Raw genomic sequence first — 27,809 nt, 5'->3', positions numbered from 1 at the left:
CTTTTCTAACTGCCACAATCAAAATTTATCGTCATTTTTTTTTTTTAAATCGTCAATCGAAATTCCGATCCGAACTGTATGAACTGTACCTGTTTTTAGCCCAAATTAGATCTAAAAAAAAAACGCCATGCTTCATACTAATTTCCAGAAAGCTGTAAATTAGTTTATTTCACTTTAGGACATCCAAAACACGAATAATAAGAGATTGACACGGTGTTTGAAATGAGCTTGAGAACACAAAAACTGCTCAATTTTCAATTAGGATCAGTAAATTCTAATTTAAATTAAATGTCGTTTAGCGGTTTGCTCAGAATCAGTCATCAAAAAATTTTCACTCTGGTTGTAACCGCTTATAATCCGAAAATGGCTTTTCTAATGAAAAATATAAATTACGTAAATTGAAAAGCATTCAGAGTGCATGAAATTTTAAAATTTTGTTCATTCCGACCCAACAAATAAAAAAAAAAAAGACGCAGCGATAATTTTTATGGGTATGGCTTTCATTCTATAAATAAACTGCCTTACTCCTTTTAGGCGCCCCTTTTACGCACGCTTTTACTACTTTGAGGGAGTTATTACCCATTTCTGCATAACAATAAACTTGCTTTGCGGCTTTATTCTTTCATTCGAGTTTCAATTATTGCTAAAACTGAATGTTCCATCATAGTTGGATTAGGGTATAATGGTGCTACTTGAAGCCCATACTATACCAAATTATCCTAAAGCTTCTATGTTAGCAAAAACCTCCTGTCTGAAATTTTAAATGTTTAGTAATTAAAATACGAAAATGACAGTACACACATATAAATGCTTCTAAAAGTACAGCACACAAAATTTAAACAATAAACATGCGGAGTTAAAAAATTGCAAGCAATAAATTAGAATTTTCCTTTCTTACTAAATTTGTTACATATTTGAGATCCAAGAAATTGTAACTGTTTTCTTGATGGTTTCAGAAAATTAGTTAGAAAAACCAGCACTTGGGACTTAAGCAAAAGAAAATAACAGATAAAATTAAGAAGTTGGGATGAGAAAGAGGTAGAAGGTAATAATATGACCAAATATTATACTTAATTGATATGGCCAAATATATATATATTTCCTGGATTTTACACTTAAAAAAATACATAAAATTTTTAATGATTCTATTGGAAGATTGCGAAACAATATGTTTAGAAATATGTAATAGTTCTTTAGAAAGTTAAAAAAATCTATAATACATTCATGAAATTTGAGGGGTCCCTTTTAATGGGTCTCAAAAGTTTTGAGGACTTGGGAATACATCCCTCTTAATCTAGCTTTGTGTTTCATAAACGGCGTTTTCTTGTTAAGCGCAAATTATTTGCTTCATATGTAAAGGAGAATGACGATAGTTTTTTATTACACCTACACGCCTTCAGTCACTGCCAAACTACTTCCGCTATTTTCAGTCAAGGCAAAATAAAATTTGTCAAAATTTTCCAGAAGATCACCAGTCCTTAAAGGAATATTTTTAATGATCCTAAAGCTACGGCTGATGTTGGAGTCAAAATTTTAGTCCATCTACGGGAGACAATAAAGCTTTTCTCAGGCTAACTTCTTTACATTTCTTTTAAAAGGCACTTTGGAAGTTTAATTTCAAATTAGCTAGTTTGCCTCCAGCAGCTGAGGGTCTACCTTCATGTGAAATTGCGGAAGGACTGGGGTTAGAAGACCATCAAAAATATACTTCACAGAGCTACGACTTCAGTTGGAATAAAATGTTCAGTAGCATGTGCAAACTGTAAAGGCCACACTAGTGCAAATTGTCTGCCCTAGGATGATATTTTAATGATGGAAACAACTTCATATGACGAGGTCTTAATTCAAAACTATTTTGAACGTCAAGATCTGGAGGACATTCTTTAAACAGATGAAAACTTTTCTGCGCCATCTTCTTTTGTACTTAGTTTGCTATTAAAGTTTCTTCATTTTTTGATGTATTGCATTTAACATTGGTGAAAGAGTTATTCAGTGCTATCTTTTATTAGCAATAGGTATTTCAAATTGCCTGAAAAGGCCTTTTTATTACCTCTTGTTTCATTGTTACTGAGATCAGAAAAATAATAATTTGTAAATAATAAATGGGCCCCTAATTGATGCGTCAAATCCAGTCTATGTGAAAACTAGTCTTAAAACATTTATATCAATGTGGAAATAAAGTACTAAACAAAGTGATCCTACATTTTCTACACCCACGATTTCCAAAACACGTCAGATAATTCTATATTAAAAATAGGAAACCAATTCGATGCATCTAACAATGTGATAAAAAAAAAACTGTAATTTTTTTTTGCTTGTTTTAATCTTAAAAGTGAGCAAAATTGTAAAACTTAGAGCTCTCTGATAACAGAATTTGGTGCTCTAAAATTTTTATATCTAACATTTTTTATTTGGAGTTGTTGTTGTCGTCGTTTTTCAGTGGCGCCATCTATGACTAAGAATTCGACTTCTGCCACACCCATTCAGTTATCCCCAGATCGTAATTTTGACCAGAACCAGAGAACGATCAATCTCCGATTCAGTACCCCCCAGAAATATAATTTGATATTGGAACTTGGAGGACTTAGTGACCCAACAGTTTTAACGTGCACCAGTCACCATTTATTACACGGGGAGTCTTCTGCCGGCTGGATTCGAACTCCTATTCTCACGAACGTGAGTCCAGCGCTCTGCCAACCAGACCCCTTTTATTTGAAGTGGCAGTTAAGATTCACTGGCTTTTGAAATTGAGCCCAATAATTTTTTTAGGCGAAGCGAATTAGCTCATTTTTGATTATTGATGCTGACCGAACCTCTGAAAATTAATGTTTTCCTATGCGGAACTTACTGGTCTTCAATTTCAAAATTCGTTAAATTTTGCGTATGATGCATTTTTTAGATGTTTTGTGTCAAAAACTAAAAAATTCAGAAAATTAGCCTTTTTCTTTTTTTGTCTTTCTTAAGCTTAGCTCACTTCAGAAACCGTCGCAAATTCATATCAATGCTCAAAGCGGAATAAAATTACCTCTCGCTTTCTGAGAATTAGTTTCAACCAAAAGTCTAATTTGGCTGAGTTGAAAAGAAATTTCATTAGTCAGTCATTCAGAAATTTCATTCAATTTCATTGGCAATAGTACTTGCATTAGTGTTTTATAAAATATTGGTTGGTTGGTTCTAATGCCGCTTTCCACACGGGCAAGCATGCTTGGTGAAACCGAGCAAATTTAAGGCAGAGTGTGCGATTCCTGTTTTTCAGTGGCGCCATCTATGGCCAAGAATTCGACTTCTGCCACACCATACGTCACTCCTGTTTATAAGGCGGACCCATTCATACATCCATTCATTCATCCATAGATCGTAATTTTGACCTGACTCAGAGAACGATCGATCTCCAATACAGTACCCCCAGAGATATTGATTTGTTATGGGAACATGGAGAACTTTGTGACTCGCCAAATTTTTAACGTGCATGAGTGACCAACTACACGGGGCGTATTCGGCCGGCGGGGTTCGAACCTACGAACTCTCGGACATGGGCCCACCGCCCTACCGACCAGGCTATCCCGGCCTAAAAAAATATTGATTCTTCAATCAAATTTCGAAAATCCCGTAGCAACAAATGTCTGAAATATGACTGATACGTGATCGAAATTGATTATTTATTAATCTTTCACTGGTTCTTTACCTTCAATCGTCCTACCTTGAATCTGTGATTTGTCTACAGAGAGAGCTGAAGACTGTTTGTTTAACGAGGTAAAAAACTGTTCTCTTTTATGCAGTTGACAATTAAATAAAACAGTGTTTGTTCCTGAATCAAACCCAAATTGATTTTCTTATGAACGCTTGACCAGCGCAGTTGCTTTTTCAAAATGAAATTTCGATCTGTGCTGAGTTAAAAACCGGATGTTGGCTTCGTCACACTGCTGAGTTCTGTTTGAACTGCTTTCATGAAGAGAAAAAAAATGCTTGACCTTCCTAACATCTTATATATTTTTTTATGGATTTGTAAGTGAAAAATAAAGAAATGCGTAATTACTGTGACCTTCAAGAGTCATTTAAGACGGTGGTTCCGAAACTTAAGATGTTTCGAAGAGCCCCCCATTAAAAAGAATCGCATGTCTTTAGCGTGCTCTTAATCTTTAACAATAAGAAAAAGGTAAAAACTGTTGTACACCCAAAAATTGTTTATCATTTTTCTGTTATAAATTGTTTCAATTTTCGATAACGGTTTTGGTGCTAATTTGGAACAAGCAACTTACTCTCCTATTTCGAGTTGTAAGAAAAACGAAATTTTTTTTTATGTCCAAATAATGTTTAGTTGTTTAATAAATTTTTGTGTATAAATTGTTTCAAATTTCAATTGTACGCATTTGAAAAAAGGCAAATTTCTCTTTCGCTAATTACAAGCAAAGAATATACATGGGGTAAGAAGTCTAACTCCCATCGACATAATGTAAACCAGTTACCCAAGGTTAGTCGCAGTCCCGTGTATAAAGGAAAAAATAACATTTTGGGGCACAACAGAATAGGTTCTTAATGCAGGTTTGCACCCTCATCTCCTCCTAACCCGCACTGGGATTGGCATAGCTGCCAGCATTTATAAGAAGAAATACCTCGTAAAATCTACTGCAATATAAATTTAATGATAATTGTTGCATAATTCACTAAATAGGGAATTATGATATGTAGTTTACTTTTAATTTTGAATAGTAAGATCCACTTTATTCATTAAAGATAGTTTAAATTTTTTAATTATTTTGAAAAGGGAGCTCTGAAAAATAAACTGAACATTTTTGAAAGAAAAAAAAAAGTTTAATTTTTTTTTTTTTTTTTTTTTTTTTTTTTTTTTTTTTTTTTTTTTTTTTTTTTTTTTTTTTTTATGAATGGAACTTACTTTATTCTGTATTCGTAATACTTATTTAAATTTCGATACGGATTTTATAGGAAACTTACTAAATTTTATGGACTTTTCTAAACTGTATTAAGAGACCGGTATAATTTTTATTAAACCAGTAAACCAGGAGAAAATGGCAAAATCCAGTATAGTTGGGAGTTATGGATTTTAGAAACGTTGGGGTGACAAAACGTGGAGGACTTCGGCGTACGGTCTTTTCCATGATTTTATGCGCTGTTTTTTTTTTTTCCTTGTGTAAAATTAACTAGTCCGTGGTACATGTATCAGAAGCCAAATGAAGAATTTTTTTATCAAGTTAATAAGAATATCGTATACTATAGAGCGAAATAAACGGTCGCTTCTAGTCACAGGGCGACTAGATATAACAAATAACGAACATGTATCAATATTTTATAATCTAAAAATTACTTATTTTAGGCTTGTTTATAAAATCTTTTCTTCATTTTACAAATAAGACATGTATTGTTTACCTTATTTTGAGAGTTGATTCGAAAGAAATTTCCACTGCATTACAATCAACAACAGTCTTTTTAATTAGATTTTTCAACTTTTAAAAAAGTGATCACATTTTGTACACTGTTAACAATGCTACAACTGGCCAATGGAAAATTTTCCTTATTTTGACGTAGATCATATATACTCAAGTCCATGCGATACTTCGCCAAATGCGATAAAATCGTAAATTCGGCGAAAAGAATATTATGTTTTGGCGAAAGTTTCGGCGAATGATTTTTTCTACCGAAACGAAAGATATATATTTCCCTCGATCTTGAAAAAAAGACAACAAAAAAAGATCAAAAGGAATTTTTCTGAACAAATCCCGTATTTTTCTTTATTTGATTACAGTAATTTACGTTAGTGACAACGCAGAACCAATTTGAATTACATTAAGTTCAGGTAATGTGACGAAAGAGATTACGTAAGCATGAGACAGACTACTGTACGAACCGTCTAACACAGATTACCACCAAGTTTGTTGCCGGATCACGCGATGTTTTGAAACAAAATATTTTCTTAAAGTTTGTGTCAATAAAACCGATTGCATATTATATTATCACCCAACTATTTTTGCAGAAAATATTTCTCGTGACAGTAACATACACAAATAATATATTGTTGCTTCAGGCTTATCCTTATATTGCTCTGGTCTAAGAAGTGATCAAAAATTAACCTACTTCTTTTCCTCGAAGACCTTAGAACAAAATCTACATTTTTCATCTTCTCTCCCATTCATTGTTCATTTGCTCCTCTAAAACTGCAAAATGACTTATGATTTGAATTTGCATTTTAAAAAAATAATAAAATTTATAGTAAATTTGTATTTTGATTTGTAGTTTACAATGAAAAAGATCAACGATGAAAAATTTTTTAAATTTGATTTTGGCTGAGAATTTTGAAATTCGGCTAATACTTTTGATTGTCTAATTTACTGGCTAATAATTTGAAATCCTTAGCGCGGACCCTGTATAACCCTTATTTTGAAAGAATAACTTGTAGTTCTTTTTTAACCCCTTGGGGACGGGTGATTCAGAAAAGCATTCGTACAAAATCAGAATCAGGATGTAATTAAATAAAAAACGGTAACTTAAATGTAGTCGTTTCTAATTTGACAGACTTATTTTGCTTTCACTTTAATTATTGTTAGTTTAATCATATATATGATCAATTTTAATTCAAAGTAGAACTAAATATTTTATTTCGAACAAAGTAATGGTGAATTAAATAAATCAAACAATTATAACTCCGCTCACAAATAAACTGCTAAAGAATTACTTTGATTACCAGTTTTATCTTTTTACCCCTGTTGATACGGTTTTATGCTGGCACGTATTTGTGACAGTCGGCGCGAAAGGGTTAAAGAATAAAATTTTGATAATGAATCGAAATTTAATAAATCATGGGAAATTTACAGCGAAATAAATGAGGAATCATTTGATTCCTCATTTATTTCGTTGTAAATATCAGCTGTTCGAAAATATCGCCTCGACGCAAAAGCAATAATAAACTAATTGGGGCTCTCTGATAGGTCTCTTAAAGATATTTTATTATTTGCTTATTTTAATTCCTTAGTGCCGAAATATAATAAACGAATTCTAATTTTTGTTGTAGTTTTTTTTTCTTCCTTCGGATTCACTGCTATTTTCCCTCCTTTGTGTTACGTCACTTGAGACTTAGGTTACTGCTATTTCTGTGTGCGAGGGGGATGTCCGTGAAAAATCAGTTTCTCTCAAATAAAAAATTTATCCAGCTGGCAGTTCTTACCGCATCAGGTGAAGAACACATCGTTTCCAAGCAAAAGAACTTTCATCCATCTGTCTGTGTGCTACACCCTTCTATTTATTCTAGAAATGAAACAGCTTCACAGAATGCATCTGAAATGTTTTTTTTTTCCTCTTTTCTTTAGGAGCCTGTTCTAATATAATAAATAATGTCTTCATAAGTTTTTCGATATTTCCAATCCAAATATTGAATGAAATCACGAATTTAGACAGATTAAAACGTATTTCAATCATTATTTTGATAATATAAAACAAATAATATGTAAAGATGAAGGGTTGATAAGAGAAGAATGAACCTTAAATTCTTTTCCAGATTGATTTTCCCCCCTTACCTGATGTCTCCCCTCACCAACCCCTGTAATTTTTTTCTGCTTATCATTGACTTGTTCTTCTTAAAAGTCAATGTTTTCTAAAAAGAAAAAAAAAGTATTTAGTTAGCAAAATACACAGTTTTTTAAGTTTTTTTCTTTAAAAAATTTAGTCTTAGTCAGGGTTGGGGTTTTGGACGTCCTAAACTGGTTTTGGACAGGACACGTGGGTTTTACTGTCTTAAACTGGGTAAAACTGTCCTAAACTGGGTTAAACTGTCTTAAAGTGTCCAAAACCTTGAACTTTGGTAAAAGGTAAAAATTCTATAGGTGTAACCATTGTACACATAATAATTACATGTATCAATAAATATTTGATATTTTTTATACAATTTACTATAACTTATTAAAAGAAAATAATATAATATAATAGGAAAAGGTTTATAATTTTTGAAGCTCCACAATTCATTGAACAACAAAAGTGAATACCTAATCCTTTAAATATAAATATGCTTTTAATACTGATAAATAATATTTTTGCATAAGGATAAATATGGCAATATTAAAAAATAATAATTTTTCTTAAAAAAAATACTAAATTTGTTCAAAAATTAACCTTTTATTTTTCACAATATTTTTTTTAAAAAAATTTTATAATTTCTGCATTACAGGATTATAAAAAAGACATCTATTTTTAAAAAAAATTGTTTTTAAATATAAATATATTAGTTTAAATTGAAAATACAAAATAACTGAAAAATGTATTAACAGTTTTGAAGGGCATAACATCAGTTTCAGTTACTGACACTGGTGATGTATCACCACTATGCTAAAAGAATTGAACATGAATGAAATAAAAGTATTCTTGAATAGTACTATAGATAAATAAACCTGTTTATGACGAACCAAGCACTTAGTCCCTAATATTTTAACCTGTATGGCAAGGCCAAACTTCAGTTATGTACTATTGAATGAGAGGACCAATTGAACTTGATTACTGATTAATCTTCCTTTGTTTAAATTGAAGAGTCAAACAATATTAATAAAACATTATACTTTTAAAAACAAATATTCTCTAGTATATTTAATTATCAATATGTTATTAGTTCTATGTTTATTTTACCTCTTAAATATTGTTCAGATAAAATTGTGACATAATTTGAGTAAAAGGGTTTTGGACAGTTTAAGACAGTTTTGGACAAAGGGGTTTTGGACAGGACGGTTTAAACCAGGGTTTAAACCGTGGATTAATCCATTCTGTCCTAAACCTTGCCAACCCTGGTCTTAGTCAATCTTAATGAAATGAACGATGATTTGAAAAATAATCATCTGTGCTTATTTTTTTTTTTTTTTAACCTTTGGGGTACAGATAGTGTGAATCGATGAAAAAATAAAAAAGTAATTTTAATCGTTAACGAGACTTATTAGTATATCAAGCGGTTTTCTTCGCTAAGTGTTTCTGTATTTAAAAATTTCAGTGTAAATGTGGAGATTTATATCTAGCAACATCTAATCTATTCATCTTTTTTTTATTAGTTTTGGCATCTACGCAAGCTCGAGCTTATAAAATGAAGATCACGCGAGTGAAATTTTTTTTAAATCTGAAATAATGGATAAGTAGTCTATATTTCTAATGGAGGAAATACTACTAAAAAGCATTTAAAATTACGTAGGCTAGTGACCCCTTGCCGGCAGGTTAACCGCGGGAAGTTTTCGTGACTGTCCTCTCCATATAAAGCAAATGCGGTTTAGTTCCATCAAAAATTCCTCCTCGAATGTATATTTCTCCCAGTACTTGATCAAGGAGTTCCATTGTCTTTGGTACAGATGGAACTTTGGGTACAGATTGTATTTTTGAATAAAAATTCGCGTTAAGTTAAATAAAAACAGTTGTTTCAGTTTGTCAATTTTCAAGTCTGTATTGCATTTCTGCTGTCTGTAGAGCTGTCCTCTTTTGGTGTTTTTACTACAAGTTTAACAGACAATAATTCTCGATGTATAATAACATTATATATCAAATGCTATACATTTTTACTTCACTGTATCACTTTCTGACTGTACTCCCTGTACATTTTTCTGCAAGATATCGTTATTTTAAATTTCTAAGTCTAATAGCTTTGCTCAACGAAGCAGAATGTAAAGTAAAATTAAACATCCAAAATACAGGCGACTGTGGTTTTTAAGATATTTTTATAGTAGATAGAGAAAATTTAATATAATTAAGATATTTCTAACTTTATATTTAGTTTTAATATTTCTAGTAATGTGATTGCAAAATAAAGTTATGTGTCTAATCTATTTTAACTATCGCTTTATTTTATTTATTTTACTGTAAAATATAAATTTGTAAATAACAAAAAAATGCTGACTGTTTCAGTTAAAACTTATCTGTTTCGTCACAGGATTTCCGTTCTCTTAGAATATCTATTTCTTTTCTTAATTTTTAACCTCGGAGGTAATGTTTCTGAAAGTAAAAAGAGTTCGATCCTTGAACGGCAGATGTAGTGTTTTTTCATTTTTTTTTCTGACAGACTTATTTTAAAGCACCGTTCGATTACCAGCAAACTTGGATCACGTAAGAATGTTTTAAATGGCGTAATATACTCAATTCCGACTTTTTTGTAATTAATTCTCTAAGCTTTTCTTTTTTAAAATGAAAATTTTTCGAAGAATTTTTTTTTTGTTACACAAGAACTATATATTCTATTTTTATTTTTGTCTATCCAGCAGTGTAAAAAAAGGAAGAAAATCTAGGAATAACAGAAATTTAAAAATTTACGGAAACTATAACAGTACACACTTATAAATTATTACATTGACATTTCACAAATCATGTATTAAAATGAAGTATCTACTTTGTCAATGTTTTTTTCCTCCATTTTAACCATAAAAATATAATGCTCTACTCAAAACATAGGGGGTGTTAAAATTAGAGTTGATTACTGATTCGATGATTCGAATCAGTAATATAATGATTGATTCTGACTGATTCGATGATTCGAATCAGTGCTTCGAGTCACTGAATTTATGCGGAGATTCGAATCACCAACTTGCATCTGATTCGAATTAGTAAATGATTCGAAATTCAAATAAGTAATTCAAATCACCAAAGTGAACTGATTCTATAGTTTCGAATCATTTAGCTCGTTTTGCCTAACTCTATAAGATGAATTAGGGCATTGTGCTTAAGGGGTGTGTGCGAATCACTTGTTTTTGCTGACATAGAATATATGAACAATGCTAACTTAGTTTTGTTGTACGGTATAATCGATATTATCTAATACTAAGATAATATTAAGATAGAAATATCGTCATTTTTCGCATCATTCATAGATTCTTAATTTTAAATAAGAATTTTCTCATTTTTATTCATTTTTTCCCCCCAGTTTATTTTGATAAAATAATATGAATTCATAATAAATGTAATCGAAGTAACTGAAAGACTGTTGATACATTAACATTGCAAGAGTGCGATATAAAACTATAAAATATAATTATAAAACAATGTCGATATCAATTCGAGAAACAAATATGAATTTCACGATTTTAAAAAAAGATAAAAAAGCTCTCCCTCTTTTTTTTCTTTCTAATTCTTTAGATTTTTCAGATATTATTGTCTCAGAACTACAAGTTTTTTCCCCCCTTACTTTTATATTGTTCCAAACCGTTATAAAATATCCGTTATTTAAAGTGATAACCGTTAGTCTGTAAATAAGGAGCAATATAATAACCATTATTTAAAAAAGGGAGCACCTTTATCAGCAAATCGCATCGCATTGTTCATTACGAATAGCTTGTTGTGATTAAGTTTGGCGAAACTATCTTTGGCACTATTTCATTTGACGTTTTTTTTCTTCCTTCGATCACCGCCTTACGAATTATGAATAGTAACTTCGGTTGCATGCAATTCATTGATGCGATTCTGTTTCTTTATTAAGAACATGACCGGATGAAAAAATAGAAACATTTCATAACCAAATGGTTTCATTCGAACAGAGGATGATAGAGATTTGGTTTGACTTCTAATCTAATTTGTTGAGGAAGTAAAATTTCATTCTGCGTGTTCTCTGAAGTTCGTATCAAGGGGAACAGAAAAACAACAATTACAATACCGAGACTTTAAATTTTAAATTAGATATATGGCACTAACCGAAAAAAAGAGCACTAGTAAAAAAGCACTGGAAGAAAAAGACTAGAAAAAAGCACCTTTTTAATTATTGAATAAATGTAACAACCGATTCGATTCGGGTTATGAACCCAAATTTAATATAATTAAATAATTATTCGAATGTGATTAAATAATCTCTAATTATTTTGCAAGGATGAAAGTAAAGTTTAGGCAAAAGAACATTCCTCGCTTCATTCCATTTAACAAATCGATTAGGATTCTTTAGAAGTTCTAAAATTGTTCTAATTTTCACTAATTGTACTCATTATATTGTGGTATAATAATTTACTAATTATATTTTTTAACTAGTTATTATTTTTTAAATTGTACTAAATTAAAATATTTTATCATTTTTGTTAAGATTTTTTTACTTATTAAAAGATGTACTCCCTGGGAAACTACTTTTCATTAATAAACTATTTATTATATACTATTATGCGTTATATAATTGCATTTGTATCTTAATTCTCTTAAAAATATCTAATTACGATCGAGTAGTTGTTTAATTAGTAGTTTAAATTTACCTTAAACGGACTGAATCCAATTGGACGTTACATTTGCATAATTGCGAGAGGGGTGCTTTTTTTCCGGTTTTTTTTTCTTTCTGTTACCTATTTTCTTCTCTATGGTTAAATTTTTTTAGTACTTTGTTCGATAAACATACTTGTATTTAAGAGAAGTTTTTTTCTTTCTTTTTTTTTCCTTCTTTTTTTTTATTATTATTATTTTTTTATTTCTCCCATTAATTTGACTTAACCTCTTCAACTTTAAAGATTTAAAAAAAATCTTTGGTTGATAATTGGTAATTTGGTTGATAATTAACAGGAGGGTACTTAACAAATACACAAATTTCAAGTGAATCGGTTGAATATTTCTTGACTTTTCATTATAGCTTTTATATTATTTTTTAAAGTTTATTTAACTTGTTATAATACAATAATTATTCAACTAATTACCAATTATCAACCGAAGATTTTATTTTTAAAGCTTTTTTTTTAAAAAAAAAAATCTCTTTAAAGTTGAAGAGTTCGTAATCTAATTTTTTAGTATTTGAAAGATACTCCATCATTGCATTGTTTGAGTTCATAAAATATGTATAGATCTGAAATTATTTATTGATTAATTATTTATTGAATTAGTTCATTGGGAAAAGAATCTAATCTACTTGGCATTCCTTTTTTTTAAATATTATAACTATTTAAATACATTAATTTACTAAATTTTATAAGGTTTAATTTTATAAATACAGTCAAACCCCGTTATTGTGAACATGGTTCATAGTGAACTTCCGGATATCGTGAACGAAATGTTCGCTCCCTTGCTATACACATATAATATTAGTTTTTGTGGATATAGTGAACTAGCAGAAGAGAGGAAATTGGATATTTTGAACTTTTTTCTGTCTTCGACTGATTTTTTTGCTTCAGTTTTTGGTAATTTGGAAATTTTTACATAAAATACATATAGCGATTTTTTAAACAATCTACGTAGCCATAAAATTTTTTTCTTGTTTGTTTCTTCTAACTCAGTTTCCCATCCCTAAGCCTATCCTTTGTACGCAAGACAAAGGATAATAAAAAATAAAAGTTAACAAATTTTTTATTACTACATATTTTGTTTTTTAATCATTTTTGTATTTCTTTTTATTGGTCATTTATTTAAATGTGTAATGAAAGGGAGCAGTTCGGAAAAATTAGTTAAAATTGTTTGCAGTACGGATATAGTGAACCGAAATTTCGTTCCCTTGAAGGTTCACTATAGCGAGGTTTCACTGTATTATGGTTGGTATCTGATTATCTGAATGAAGAAGCGTTTGTTATTTTTCCAGTTCACCGTAATCCGGTGCGTCCGATACTGATACTTTTTACCCTCTATTAATAGGTGGGTACTTAGCAATATTTTGCTTTTTCTGTTTCCTATTCCATGTTCATAATTCCGATACTTTAATTCTTTTTCCATTATTTTAATACATTTAATTTTTTAATGAATCATGCCGGGATAATTTTCTACCTAAGCAAAACAATTTTATTAAAAAATATTTGAATTCAAACATTGTTTTTTCGGTACATATATTTCACCAGCGCATGAGATAAAATCGGCGATGAAAAACAGTATATTCAACTGCGTTTTCCTTTAATTAAATAAAAATAAAAGAAATAAGAAAATAATATAAATAAAAAATGAGGAGTATAAATACATAAATATCAATATATAAGCAAATAAAAGAGCTGAATTTATTTGCGCCAGAAAATGGATAAGTACCTTTTTATTTAATTCGGTATTTCGTTTTTTAAGTTTTAGGGTCATTGTTTAAATAAAAAAATTTTTTCACTTCAAAAAATATATTGTTTGATTGAGTTTCATTGACTGGTCTATGACATTGTTTCTAAAAGAATGGAAAATAGATACAATTACTTATTAGAAATGTCATTGTTATTTCTTAATTTTTAATGTAAGTTAATTTTTTCTAAAGTAATATTTATTTATTTTTTTCATTTTTTGTCCATTGAATTGATGTAGCTTATTGCTCTGGAAGGTTGTTGACTTTCGTGTGTTTCTTTTTTCTTTAAAAAAAATAAGTTTGTAAAATCTAGTTTACAGATTGTGGATGTATTGTTTAAAGACGGCGGATTGACATGAGGTCATCATCTTTCTTCATAAATTGGTATTTCGATTGATAATTTCATTTGTTACTACCTTTTTTGAGTATGGGAATAATTTAGGCTTAATATTATTCGAACAATAACCAATTTTAATATTCAATAAAATAGATTTGATTGTGGGACTGGAATTTTATCTTATATATAAGTTATTGCTTTAAAATAATTTTTTTCTCCCTTCTATTCGCTGCTTTGATTATTATTTCACTTTTATAATGATAATATTTCGTTTTTCAGTTGCAATAAAAATTATTGGATTTTTCTTTTTTTGTAAGATGACACAGTTAAGATTTAAATTAATAAAGATTTATAGTTTCTAGACGCGGCAAATAACGAACACTGAGAGTACATAAAGTGTTGACGCTTTGAGAAAGGTTAAAAAATTACATCTTAACCTTTCTTTGTCTTTCTTTTTTCTTTTGTCCCCTTTACATTCGCCTCTAAGTCACGTGCCTTAAATGACGTCACGACATTTCGTGAACCAGTCATGACTGGAGTTCTCTCGCTTCCATTAGAACCAGCTGTCTTTGGTTTTTTTTTCGTTTCCCCCGAATTCCTCATTTTTTCGGGGGGTGGGAGGGATTGTAGGTGTGAGAGGGGTGAAATGTCTACCAGGAAAAAGATATGAGTGATATTTAGTTTTTAGGTGTGGTTTAGTTTGTGCTTTTCCTATTTGTTTTCAGTTTTTTTTTTTATCGTTTAGATTAGACATACGAATTTCGTATTGGCTTTCAGTTCTATTTTAGTGTTTTTCCCCCCTTCGAGCTTTGTTATAGCTGGAAAGACTCTTTTCTGGTAGAATTCTTTTTCAAAGTAAATTTGTTTCAAATACCAGAGCTTAGATAGTAGGATGCCTGCAGATATTATCTGAAGGGGTACAACTAGGGAAGACATTTAGGTACTCATTAATTTAGGTGAGCAATATTAAAAAAAAAAAAAAAAACTTATCGCCATGGTATCTATGGACCGGTGACTGAATGTAAACAATTAAAAAGCTTCCTAAATTCGAAAAAACCTTGCGGCTCATCTCTCCGTTTATATTATGTTGACAAAATAATGTGTGAACAGGCTTTATATTTTAGTAAGTTTTATGATGGTGTGTTCTGTTTAAATTTACGCGTGAGCCGCGGTGGCTCCTAACGATGTGACCGGGTTCGAATTCCGCATCCGTCTCGCGCAGATCCTTAGTGGTAGACGGATTATGGGTTAGTCGCCTTGCTGTCAGGTTAACCGTGAGAGGTTTTCAGGATTTTCCTCTCCATGTAACGCAAATTCTGTTAAGTTCCATCATTAAGTCCTCCGCGAAGGCACATTTCTCCCTTTATTTCATCTTACTGTTCCCTTGTTTTCTAGAACAGGTTCAAAATTACAAGGCTACGGAGTTGAACATTGATAGTGGTAAACTCAAAATTGGGTCGGCTGTTCAACGACGGTTATAAAATAAATTTACGTGTTATTTTACCATTCGTCTAATTTTCTCTAATTTATTAGTTCTAAAAGTTCGTGACCGTTAAATAAAATTTAGAAAACAAACGTAAGGTTTGTCATGTTTTGAGTGATAATCCCTTATTTTTGTAAAATATCACCGTTAGATATTTTTTGGGCAGCATTATAGCTTGTAGCATGCTTGTGGAATGATCCAAATTCGTTTTCAGTTAAAATTAAATTAATTAAGCAAATTGTAAAATGAAAGAACGTGTTATATTATTAACACAGCAAGTATAATGATATTAGATGGTGCGCTTTATCAAGCTTAGGCGTAAAAATAAATCGTAAGCAGTAATCAAAAGATCTTACGATGAATTTTAAACCTGTAGCGCCACCTGTGCTTAGCTTAATGCAATTACCCATCCTACCACAATTAAGAATCACTGGCTTAAATAATAGCTTAAGGATATTTTTATAACCCCCTGAAACGCATAAACACCAACATTTTTCAAAAATCTTGTATTTCCATCTATTTATTCATTAATTTTTTTCTATTTTCAACAAATATATTTTTACATGTGCGAATCAGTTTTCATGAACATTTACAGTAATTTAGTGCAATTTAATTTTAATTCAATTTTTGATTTAAAAAAAAAGCGTGTATGACAGCATTTAAATTTTTAAAATAAAAAAAATATTAAATATTCTTTTATAACTTTTTTTTAAATTAAACATTCTTGAGCAAATTTAGAACTGGGACATCTAGTGTTGTGCATTTTTTTAAAATTTATTTTGTATTAAATAATTAATTTTTTCTTCTATTTAGCTGAAAAGAAATACTTGGTTATTATAGCATATTTCATTTAAAGTTGCAACTTTTCTCTCAGTTTGTGAATCAGAGTGGATTTAATATGACAGGCAAAAACTTTATTGGTTATTATTTAAAGTAAAAAAATTATAAATTTTAAAAGAAAAACATAATTTTTAATCTATTTGATTTGCAGGAGGTTGCAATTGCCCCCACTTGATTCCCTTGCAGAAACTCAATTAACAATTTTGTGTAATAATTTTTTTAAATTCTTACTCAAGACATTGCCACGTGATAGAATTGAAACTGACCTTACTATTTACTACAAATGCTATGCGATGGCCCAGTTTCGAAATGTGTAAGAAGAAATAAAGAAAACGAGAGAAAATTATTTTTATTTGTTGTCATTTTCCACCAATTTCTGTTTTCTTTATTTTTTATTTATTCTTACTGTGTGTTCGCCCACCTCTGTTTATATTCTATTTTCTAACGGCAAATTGTTCGGAGAGGGGGTGAGGAGAATGCCGCCGAACAGGTAGACTTACGTCGGCATACAATGAACAGGAAACACGGGAGGTGTGTAAAAAAACTAGTTTTCTTAGAATTGCCTGAAACCACCCTGCCAAAAAACGTGGCCGGCTACCTGTGTGAATTCTTTTTTCTTCCTTTCTTATTAGTCATAAAACGTATCCGATTAAGAAGTAAATAAAAATTTAGTGCTGCCATCTATTGAATATTATAAGAACGATTAGTAAAGAGAGGAAAGAAAATCTCATTGCATTGTGTTCTGTTTACTAAAATACTCATTGGAATTGTAACATCACTACATTTTTCAGTGTTTTCAGTTCTGTCAATTAAAGAAAACTTTCAAAGAAGAACGCGACTAGAATTCTCTTTTAATTATTACTTCGTGTTAATATTGATATGTAGATAAAGCTAGAAATGAATTAAAATGTGTAGGAAAATGATTATCTCGTTGGTACATTTTTTGTAATAAATGTTATAAAATTATAATTGTTGTAAGTTTAATTGATTTATGAAAATGACTTATACTGAGTGAAAGGAAAGAATTGCTTCCATTTGAAGAAAATACCTATTATTTTAAATTATAAGTTTTTTAATTCAAATAATTCAGATTGGGGAAAAAAAAAAAATGCAGGGCATTAGCTAAGACTGGTTATAAAAGGCAGAAGCTTATTAACTGATAATTGCTGATTATAAATTGTTACATAATAGATTGTACGTTGATAAAAAAAAACTGTATTTTAATGTTGCATTTGTGAATTTTTCGTATCTTTAAAGTATTCAAAATATAAAAATTAAAATTGAATTTTAAGATTTAGTTTAATTTAGAGGATTTTTGTATTTTCTAGTACTGTCATATTTTAAATTGTTAACTTACTACCAAATGTTTTTATTATTTTTAATTATTATTTTTTAAATTCTTTTATATAATTAAAAAATTTGAAAATTCAATTATACGAATCAGTATGTAACTAATAGTATTCAATTAAGTAGCCATAATATAGTAGTAGTAGTTTATAAGTTTAAATTATTAAACTTATAAATTAGCTTGATATACTTACTATCAAGTAAGCATATAATTAAAAATAGTGTTTAGTTTTTATGTATATTAATGAAAATTAGATTATACCAATTTTTGTCAGCAAAAACAGTTTTCACCATAGTCGTCGGCAACAACCTTTTGTTGGACGGTTTTAATTGGTTACAGTTATTAGAGCAGTCCCCCCACATTTTGGTAAAAAACCAACCTACTGCAGTATTATCAACCAATGTTTAATTGCTTGAATCGCATCGAAATTATGTAAGCACATGGGACGGATTCACATAACAATAATGGTCATTAAAATTTTTAAATTGTTTCTTGATTTTTAATAATAATATTCAGTTGGAGACCGTTAGAGTTAGTGGACCCAGCAATAATTTCAATACGAACAATGATTCACTGTGCCCAAAATCTTTGACATTTTTTTAAGAGTATTGACGTAGTATTGTCGCAAATAGTGATTGCAATAGTATATCATTTGCTTTTTATTTACTAGCTAAATATTATAGTATCTCTACAACATAGTTTCATTTCAATGAATTTCTTCGTAAAACGAAATTTTTAATCGGAACGTTAAATAACATACAACAAAACATTACTTCATATACCGAAGCGATTGTTTTCCTATAATGAATACATTAGAATTTTATCTTTTTAATTTTCGTTATTTTTCGAATATTTTAGATGTTCTTTTTTTATTTTCGTTCTTTTTGAAGTAGTTCTCTTAGAAGTTCGAATTTTTGTGCAACAAATTCGTATTCCCGTGTTTCTGTTTTTGGAACTATACGCATTATTCATGTCAGCGAAACACTTTGAATGTTCTTGAATACTTTGAATGCGAAACATTTTAAACACACTTTGAATGTGCATTAATTCATTTTTAATTAAAAGTCATAAATATTCGCTCTCATGAACTTATCACATCATAGACTGAATTATGACATAGTTAGACTTTAAGAAAAGAAAAAAATAGGCCTAGCAATAGAGATTTTTATCTGATGAGTTTCAGTGGTGCAATTGTTTGGTAAATATATTTTTTTAGGATGCTGAATATGAATTCACATCTTGCAACCAAATTTTTTTTGGGGGGATAGCTTTTTTTCCGGGAAATAAAACTGGAAAAATCCGGTCTAGACCATTGTTTTTATTTTTTGGTTTTAAATCGAGAATTTCCGATGACAAATCTAAAAACTTTTTACAAAATCTATACCTGCAACTGTGAAAAATAAAAGAATTACGGATTCAAAATTAAAAATGAACTATTTTAAGTAAGTCGAAAGTTAATCTTTTAAATATTTTGAGTTTTGCGACAGCTACTTATTTTTCTTTTTTCCTCATTTTCTTGCGATTCTTCTTTTTCAATGTTTTAAATAGTTCACTCTCCATTTAACAAACACGTGGCAACGACCAGTTTTTTCTTTTTTATATCGAGTACAAAAGAGAAAAATAGCGCAGTTGTGGACGCAGTGGTATTTAAAGTAATATTAATAATTTGATTGCTCGTAAATTTGACACATTAATTATAAATAGTCAAAAATTATTTAGCGTTACAATCACCGATAAAAATTTTAAAGTAATAAAATGTAGTTATAAAGATGCGATTATAAATAGTAATACCGCTCATATGATTATAATATTAAAAGTTGTAAAGTTATTATAATAAATAGTAAGAAAAATTATAAAAAATTCTATAATAACAATAATTAAGATAACGATTTTTCATTAATAAAAACTGATGACAATAATAATTTGGTTGTATTAATAAATATTAAAACAGTATGAAAACTTATCTAACTTTTGTTAATAATAAATACAGTATGTTAGTTTAATAAGACATTTCGAACGAGTAATTTAATTTTCTTAAATCCATTCCGCTATTCTCGTAAAAAGGAAGACGAAAAAAGGTCAAGCGTTTGAAAAGATCAAGCTGTTCTAGCTTTCTGATTTTGACCTCCGATGCGATTATAATAAATATTGTTTTAAGAGTTAATTTATGAAAGAACAGCACGCCTCATATCAAATGGAACGATTTTTTTCTCTCTCTCTCCTTCAGATTCTATTTTATAGCCTGTAATCGGACTAAAAGGAAGAGGGGGGGGGAGTTCGCTCGTTATTGCCAATTGCCCTTTTCCCCTTTTTTTGCCCTTTGCTCAACGTTTGATATACGAGATTTGAAAGACAATAGCCGTTTTGTTGTACCTCTTTCTCTTTCAGCTATATTTCTTCTCCAATCTTTTAATACCCGTTATTCTTTTTTTTTTTTGTTTTTGTTTAATTTTCTTCTCTTAATCAATTCTTTACTAGGTCAAGTTTTTGTTGTTCTCTTATTTATATATTATTAAAAATACGACTATATAAAAACATTTATTACATTATCTCAGTTTACGAAGTAATCCAGATTCCCTGACATCAATATCTATAATATTATTAAAAATACGATGAAAAATACGACTACCAACAAAAATATTAAAATAGTAAAAATAGAATTAAAAAAACATCAATATTCAATTTTAATCATAACATTATTAAATTGTAAAAATTCAATTAAAATTGTAAACGGACAAAATTAGGAAATTTTGAAACTGACTAGTGACAAGTTGTTGTTTTTTTAACAGTAGCCACTTTTTAAAACATATGTGGCCACTTTTAAAAAATTTCAAAATTTTAAATATTTTTGAAATAAAAATTTTATGAATACAAGGCATTTCTTTTGAAGTTTTTCTGAAAATGTGGTAAGGTACATAAGGTTAATTTTTTGAAATAAGGAAAAATTTCAAGAAACAAGCTGCAAATAAAGTTATTTTCAGAATTATATATTCGTAATAATTCCATATTTATTAAAAAAAATATATAATAGAATGCATATGTGGCTCACTTTTGGCGAGGAAAGTGGCAATCGAGTGGCGATTGTCAAACAATTTTTTAATTGCAATTTAGTAGCAATGTGGCAGTTGGCGACCGTTAATTTTGCCCTTTATGTATAATAATATGAGTTCATCTGTCTCTCGTATAACACTAGAACCATTTATGCTATCGTCTTGAAATTGGGACAGCGGTTGCGAGAGGCAAATTTAGTTTCCGATCCTAAAATTCGTTCGAAAGTTTCAATTAGTTCGTTAAGTAGAGCCGTACGAAAAATGGAATTTTTTCATTGGCTTAGAACTCGTCATTGATAAAAATAAGACTGCCACAGACGATTTTTTTTTCTTTCAAATGTTATAAAGATTTGATCAGTGATATTTGCTAGTTTAAAGCTTTCGTTAAAAAAAAAAAGGTTTTCTCACATTCTTTAATATTTTCTTTCTTCGTTACATAATTTATTCGTTACGTCAGAAAAACGCTATGATCAGCCTGGACATCATAGTATTGGCGGATTGCGTCTCTTAATTGCACTTCTTTTACTTGCGCTTCAAGACTTGACTTTCAAGGTACTTCCACTTCAAGAAGAAGATCACGAATACCCACACATGTGACCTATGACGTCAGCGCCAGCCGATAGTTTAAAAGCAAAATGGCGTGTTAAAGTTGGGTTAAGTGTCTCCACATAAGTTAGAATGTTAATTAATGCGAAGTTAATTGAATACAGCGCCGTATCACTCATCGAATTTATTGAAATATAATTCTTTCGCGTCTACGTATTTTACTTAACTTATATTTATACTTTGTTTATGTATTTTATTGTAACAGTGATTTATATTCTGTTTTGTGTACCTGGAAACTTCGATACATAATTAGTTTATGTTCTTCATGGCTTTGTGCCTGTCTTTGTGTTAAGTAAGAAATACATAGTGCAAGAATTGAAATCTTTGTGAAAGAATGTAGAATGTGGCACGTAAGAGAAGTGCTACTTGTCGGGCTTGGCTCACTCTTACTTGAATGGAAAGTACAGTTGCTAATGTAAACAAATGCAACGTTTCAAGAACCAATCAGGATCGAGATATCCACACTACGTAACTTGCAAGTATCCCGTTAGTATTTCTAAAATTATTTGAAGCAGCGTGTTTATTTTATTTATAGTTATGCTTTTGAAACGAGAATCTATAAAAATAAATTACGTAAAATCAACAGTAATTGAAGTGAAAAAGTAAGCTTTGTATTAAAAAGCAAAATTATTGGAAAAATAATACTAATTCGTATAGGAGAAGCATAAAAAAAATCACCATACTATTATTGACATTTCTTATTGTTCCCATGTAGGTACTTTTCAGGTTACTGGAATTTTTGCTAAAGGCTCCGTTAGAATACTGCGTAAGCACCTCAATGTGCGAAATATTTTCTGAATTTTTTTTCTATGAGGCGAGGAATATGAGCAGTGCTTACGTAAAATGACCCTAAAATGGGTTTATTTAAAAAAAATTTGGATCATAAAAATAATTGCACTTCTCGGAAAACTTCAAATTTGAAATCAAAGTTAAATTTTAGAAAAAGAAAAAGTTGGACAAAATTTTTTTCCAAATAGTTTCAAAATTTTATGAAATGAATTAAAACGTAAATTTTGCTTAGTTAAAAATTACATTTTTCATTTGTGTTTCGTCCTAATATTCTTAAAAGTGGATGACTACAGTAAAAGTAAAAGCATAAACAAAAGTTACCAACTTACTTACGTTTGCATGAGTTTTTTTTTTTTTTTTTTTAATTTGCTTAATTTTGCTGACAAGAGAAAGTCAAAATTTGCGATAAAAGGAAGAAAAAAAATAAACATTATTCTGAATGATCACTCGAATACTAATCACTGAATCATCACTCCACAAAAACTTCCTATTGCCTCTAGATCAGGGTTTCTTAACCCCTTATTTCCGAAGCGTCACGGGGTTCATGAGTTATATTTTAGGGGTCTGCTGACTGCTCCTAATTTTTAAAACGTTTGGAAGCCTACCCATTGCATTGCTTGTAAAGCGAGCTATGGCAGCTATAATTCCGTTTGCTACAGTGTATCTTTGCGAAGCGGGATTTTCCACACTTGTGACAATAAAAACATAACATCGAAATCGATTGAATATTGAACATGATATTGCTTTGTCGAAAACCATCCCCCAAATCAATTTATTAATTAAGGAAAAGCAGCAGCAACCTTCACATTAAAATTTTAATTTTAAAAATTTTATATACTATTAAAATAATTTAATTAAATATTTTCTAATTATTGAGGTTTTTTGCAATTATTTTTTTCACAGGAGGGTGGTCCGTGACTTCTTAAATTTTAAAAGTGGTCCATTATATCAAAAAGGTTAAGAAACACTGCTGTAGATGGAGGGGTGCTTGTCGCTAGAAACGCTCTCCTGAACAAATTGAAAACGTGCCTTATATATATTGCCCCAAATTTTTCATGTGTATGGAAACTTCAGGGGTCTGTCTATGTTTTTCTGACAGGTACCTATTTTGTGAAAATTTAGACGTAATTTGTGAAAAATTAAAAATTATATTAATAAATCAACGCAAAAATATGGATTTATCGTTTCTTAGGGGATACAAAAATGAAATTTTAAGAAAAAGTATTTTGTGAAACTACCGTTTTTCCTAAAATTGAATTTGTGAAACTACCGTTTTTCCTAAAGTTAAATTTGTGAAGGTACCGCTAAACGGTAGTAAATTCAGCCTGGATAGACCCCTGAACTTTAATAGTGAAACCAGTTGCACTTGATGTAATCTGCGTATTTGTAAGAGACATTCGATATATTTCTAGGTTGAAACCCTGATTTTTGATAAATGTAATTTTTTTTCTTTTATAGGTTCAGAACTTGAGGGATCGAGCAGCACAAATAATCTCAAACTTGGCTTACAGTTGGCGTTGAAAGAAAGAGACTCTGTTTTGCGTGAGAATGCGGCTGCTGTTCAACAAAGAGAGTCGGCCCTGCGTCAGTACAGTGAAATGAAAAATGAAAGAGACAGAGCGATCGCCAACTTAGAATCTTTGTCGCCAAAACTATCCAACAGGTAATTCAATAATTACGCCTATTTTATAATCAACAATTACAATAAGTGTGTAAAAGCTTAAGCAAAATTTTAGTTTTGATTACTGTAGTACGGGCTGGCTAATTCACGTTAATGGACGATATATAGGATTGTGCAGAATCTACGTGTGTTAAAGGCTGAAATGTTCCATGAAAGTGCAAAATCTCTCTATTTACTCACGTTAAAGAATTTACTGTCCAGCTATCACTGATGCTGTTGCGTAGCCGCCGTGATTAGTGATTAAATTAAAAACCACATAAAATCATAATCAAATTTACTTTTTATTTTAAAATTTAAAGTAGACAATATATTAGTGAAGGTATTAAAAACAGTTACTGAACACTTAAGAAAATATAATTTTTAAAAAGATAATACGCATGCAAATTGAAAAATGAAAATTTTTAGTTACCATACATTTTAAGACCGTCATTCATTATTCATTTTAATGTCGTTCTTAATTATACCGATTTAAATCTTTTCATCTCCTCTAAAATCTTTCTAACTTTTTTCAAATTAACTTTTTTATTACCAATCAATTCTCTCTCGTACACTCCCTGAAACTTTTTTTTTTTACTCTTCTACGTACACATTCCCTAAAAGTTAAAACCCAATCATCTTAGGTTAAGAGCAGTGGTTGGAAAAACTACATTTTCTTTGTAGATAACTACAACTACTTCATTACAAATGTAATTAACAACAACTCATGGTGCGTAACGTTTCTAAAAAGTGCTTAAAGTTGCTTATTTTCGATTTTCGTTATTTAAAAGCCCTTAAAGGTGCTTTTTTCATGGGGTGTTTTTAAAAAGTGCTTTATTTTCCCTTTTCGAAGATGAGATTTTTTCACCTATTTTATATCATTGTTCTATTCAACGTTTTCACCATTCATTCCACCACAATCCATTTCGGCGCACCATCGGTCCATAGCGTATGAAAACACCAAACATTTTACATGTTTGGTAAAATACTTGCGAGTCCCTATGTACGCCTGCTGATCTGGGTTCGGTGAGATTATTGCACTCTCATGTACAACAACTATGCTGCATTTTTCAAGATGTTCTCAATTCCAGACTTTATTTTCCACCCTCCGATATCGAACCGAAAAAATCTCTCGATAATTTTATAATGACTAATATAATCAAGAAAAGAGTTCTTTGTCAGAAACTAGTTATTTTTTCACGATCATTTAAAGTCTTAGAAAATTATTTTGCATTTTGTTAATGTATATAGTGGTTAAAAATATTTTTGAGTGATTAAAAAGTACTTAAAAGGTGCTTATTTTTTGTTGAAAGATTTGACTATGCACCCTGACAACTACTTTATTACAGTTGTAATTATCTACTACTACAGTAGGGAACCGATTATCCGGAACGATCGGGACCATCGCTATTCCGGATAACTGATTTTTCCGGTTTTCTGAATCGCTACAAAAAGCCGTTTTTTTATTGTTAAACCCAACTAAAAAAAAAAAAAAAATTGGAAATAATCTTAAAAAGAAGTAATACACTAATGATTATTTCCAAAATGATGGTAAGGTCCTTCTTTCAAAATAAAAAGAAAAATCCAGAAATCTTATGAGGAAAAAAAAATTTTTTTTTTGAAAATGACGGGAAAATGGAATTTCATTCCGGTTTTTTGGTTTTCCGGTTTTCTGATTTCCGCATGACGGGTTCTGTACTGTATTTTTTTTAAAATTAAATGCAGCGTCTACTAACTACTTCGCTACTTTTAGAAGACAAATTTAGCAGGAGAACTTAAATTTCACTAATATTCAAAATGATTTTGAATAAAAAAATTGGTTTGGTTAAATATGAGGAGATATTCAAAGGTTTTAATTCATGTTTACATGAAATATTTTTTTTTATTCTAAAGCACTTTTGCGAATTTGTTCTTTTAACTTTCGAACTGTATACTTTTCTCGACAATGATTTATGAAATGCTGGGAAATTATCAAATATTTGTGATTTAAGTGATCAGTGCTTTTTTATATCCTCCAAGAAATAAAGTACAGTGCGAAAAACAAAAAACGGACCTCCCTGAATATCTTTTGATCTAATGATCGGATCTTCACGTTCTAGGACTTCCGCAAATAATCGAATTAATTAATGCAGACCTTATTTTGAGTTGCGAAATCAGACACAAAAACGTAATTTATAATTCCCGTGAAATCGAATTTTAAAAAAGTCACTTGTTTAGAATTGGATTCGACCAAAAACAACTCGATCGATTTCGCACCGATTTTTCCGAGCATCAGGCGTAGATGTTAACGTTCCGCCCCAGAGGCATTCTTACTGCGTTCGTTGATGGACCCGCGCAAGATTTGCACCAATCAGATTCGAAATTTTTTTTGCGTTTGAACTTTGTTTCTTTATTTAACTAAAGTTAAAAGCAGTTGCTAGGAATCGCTGTACAGTTTTTTTTTTTTTTTTTTTTTTTATCTCACGACATAACTACTTTTAAAAATTAGCGCACTGCACTACAAACTTCGGAGGAAGTAGCGACTACTAGTACATTGCTTTTATTTATTTTTGCCATCTACTTCCATTTAATAAAAGATACAGAGTTTACGTGAATTTTCTATTTGGGGTAAATACGACTATGGGCACGATTAGCAAAGAATATAAATTAGTCAAATATATAATCAAATATAATCTAGTATAGTCATTTGTACTCCATTGGCTACACTCAGAGGTGAGGCTGGGAGTTATCGCTCTGGATTTTTTATTTCTTTTATCTTAATATTAAGAAACAACTTTATTCTAATTTCAGTTATTATTAATATGTATTAATAATTTAAATCCATTTGTTTAATTAACATGCTTTAAGTACTCAGTCTCTGAATTCAAATGGCTTTAGTTAACTAACAGCAAAAAGTCTATTCTTATATGGTAATGTCCGCAATATCTGAGTAATGTCTGTAGTTACGGTTACTGCATAACTTTTGAATTTTTATGATTGAATTGGACAGTGTAAGATGATCAGTTTTAAATTGTTTTTCGCCAATTGTGTTTATAAATTTGTTATAAGGTAAGTGTCTTTGTTGAATTATTTATTTTAAAACTTTTGTGTCTAAACTTTCATAACTCTTTTATTGTACTAAGTACTAGCAAACACATTTCTTTGATTTATTTTACGATTTTAACTTTAAAAAAGTAGCTTGGATGATAGTTAAATATAAAATTATTCTTTTCTATTACTGACTGCTTAGTCTCTTTTCCCTGACAACAGATGGCAGCACTACACATATTTCAAAAACTCTTAGAACGGGGAAGAAATATGGAATTAGGTAGTAATAAAAATAAATAGTAAATGAAATAAATAAAAATTGAAAATAAAAGAATATTTTCGATGTTTAAATTATTTGATAGAAAATAATAATTACAAATTAGAAAGATTTCTATGGTTTCTATTTGCTATTAGGTTTGATAGAACGCGAAAATTGAACTTTTTTTTTATTTGATTATAATCAAACTTAAAATATTTATAAATTTTGGAAAATTAAATTATTAAAAAATATTGCTGAAAAAAAATAGGATTTGGTCTAAACTTTACTTAAATTAAGTTTAAAAAAAATCAAGCTGTTTCAATATTTTTTGGAGAAATAAGTTTTTTGTTCATTTAATCTCACCAATTTTTAGAATTTTCTAAAAATTAAAAGCTAGTTATTGCGGGAGTAATATGTTAATTACGTAACAATTAAAAGTAGTATATATATGCGGGTCCTGGG

At 29.9% G+C, this 27,809-nt stretch overlaps 1 protein-coding gene across 2 annotated transcripts in view; it reads left to right on the top strand.

Annotated features, from left to right (window-relative positions):
* LOC107455203 (tight junction protein ZO-1) overlaps positions 1-27,809 on the top strand; it is a 327,629-nt gene that overhangs the window by 12,992 nt on the left and 286,828 nt on the right. For both annotated transcript variants that reach the window (XM_071177703.1, XM_071177697.1), the window contains exon 2: positions 23,863-24,067. In XM_071177703.1, coding sequence (XP_071033804.1) covers positions 23,863-24,067 — 205 coding nt within the window. The remainder of the gene's footprint in view (positions 1-23,862; positions 24,068-27,809) is intronic.

The sequence above is a fragment of the Parasteatoda tepidariorum genome, chromosome 1, assembly GCF_043381705.1.
Source record: "Parasteatoda tepidariorum isolate YZ-2023 chromosome 1, CAS_Ptep_4.0, whole genome shotgun sequence".
Classification (NCBI taxonomy): Eukaryota; Metazoa; Arthropoda; class Arachnida; order Araneae; family Theridiidae; genus Parasteatoda; species Parasteatoda tepidariorum.
Note: the sequence above shows the minus strand (reverse complement) of the source record. Positions and strands in the feature narration are given on the sequence as shown.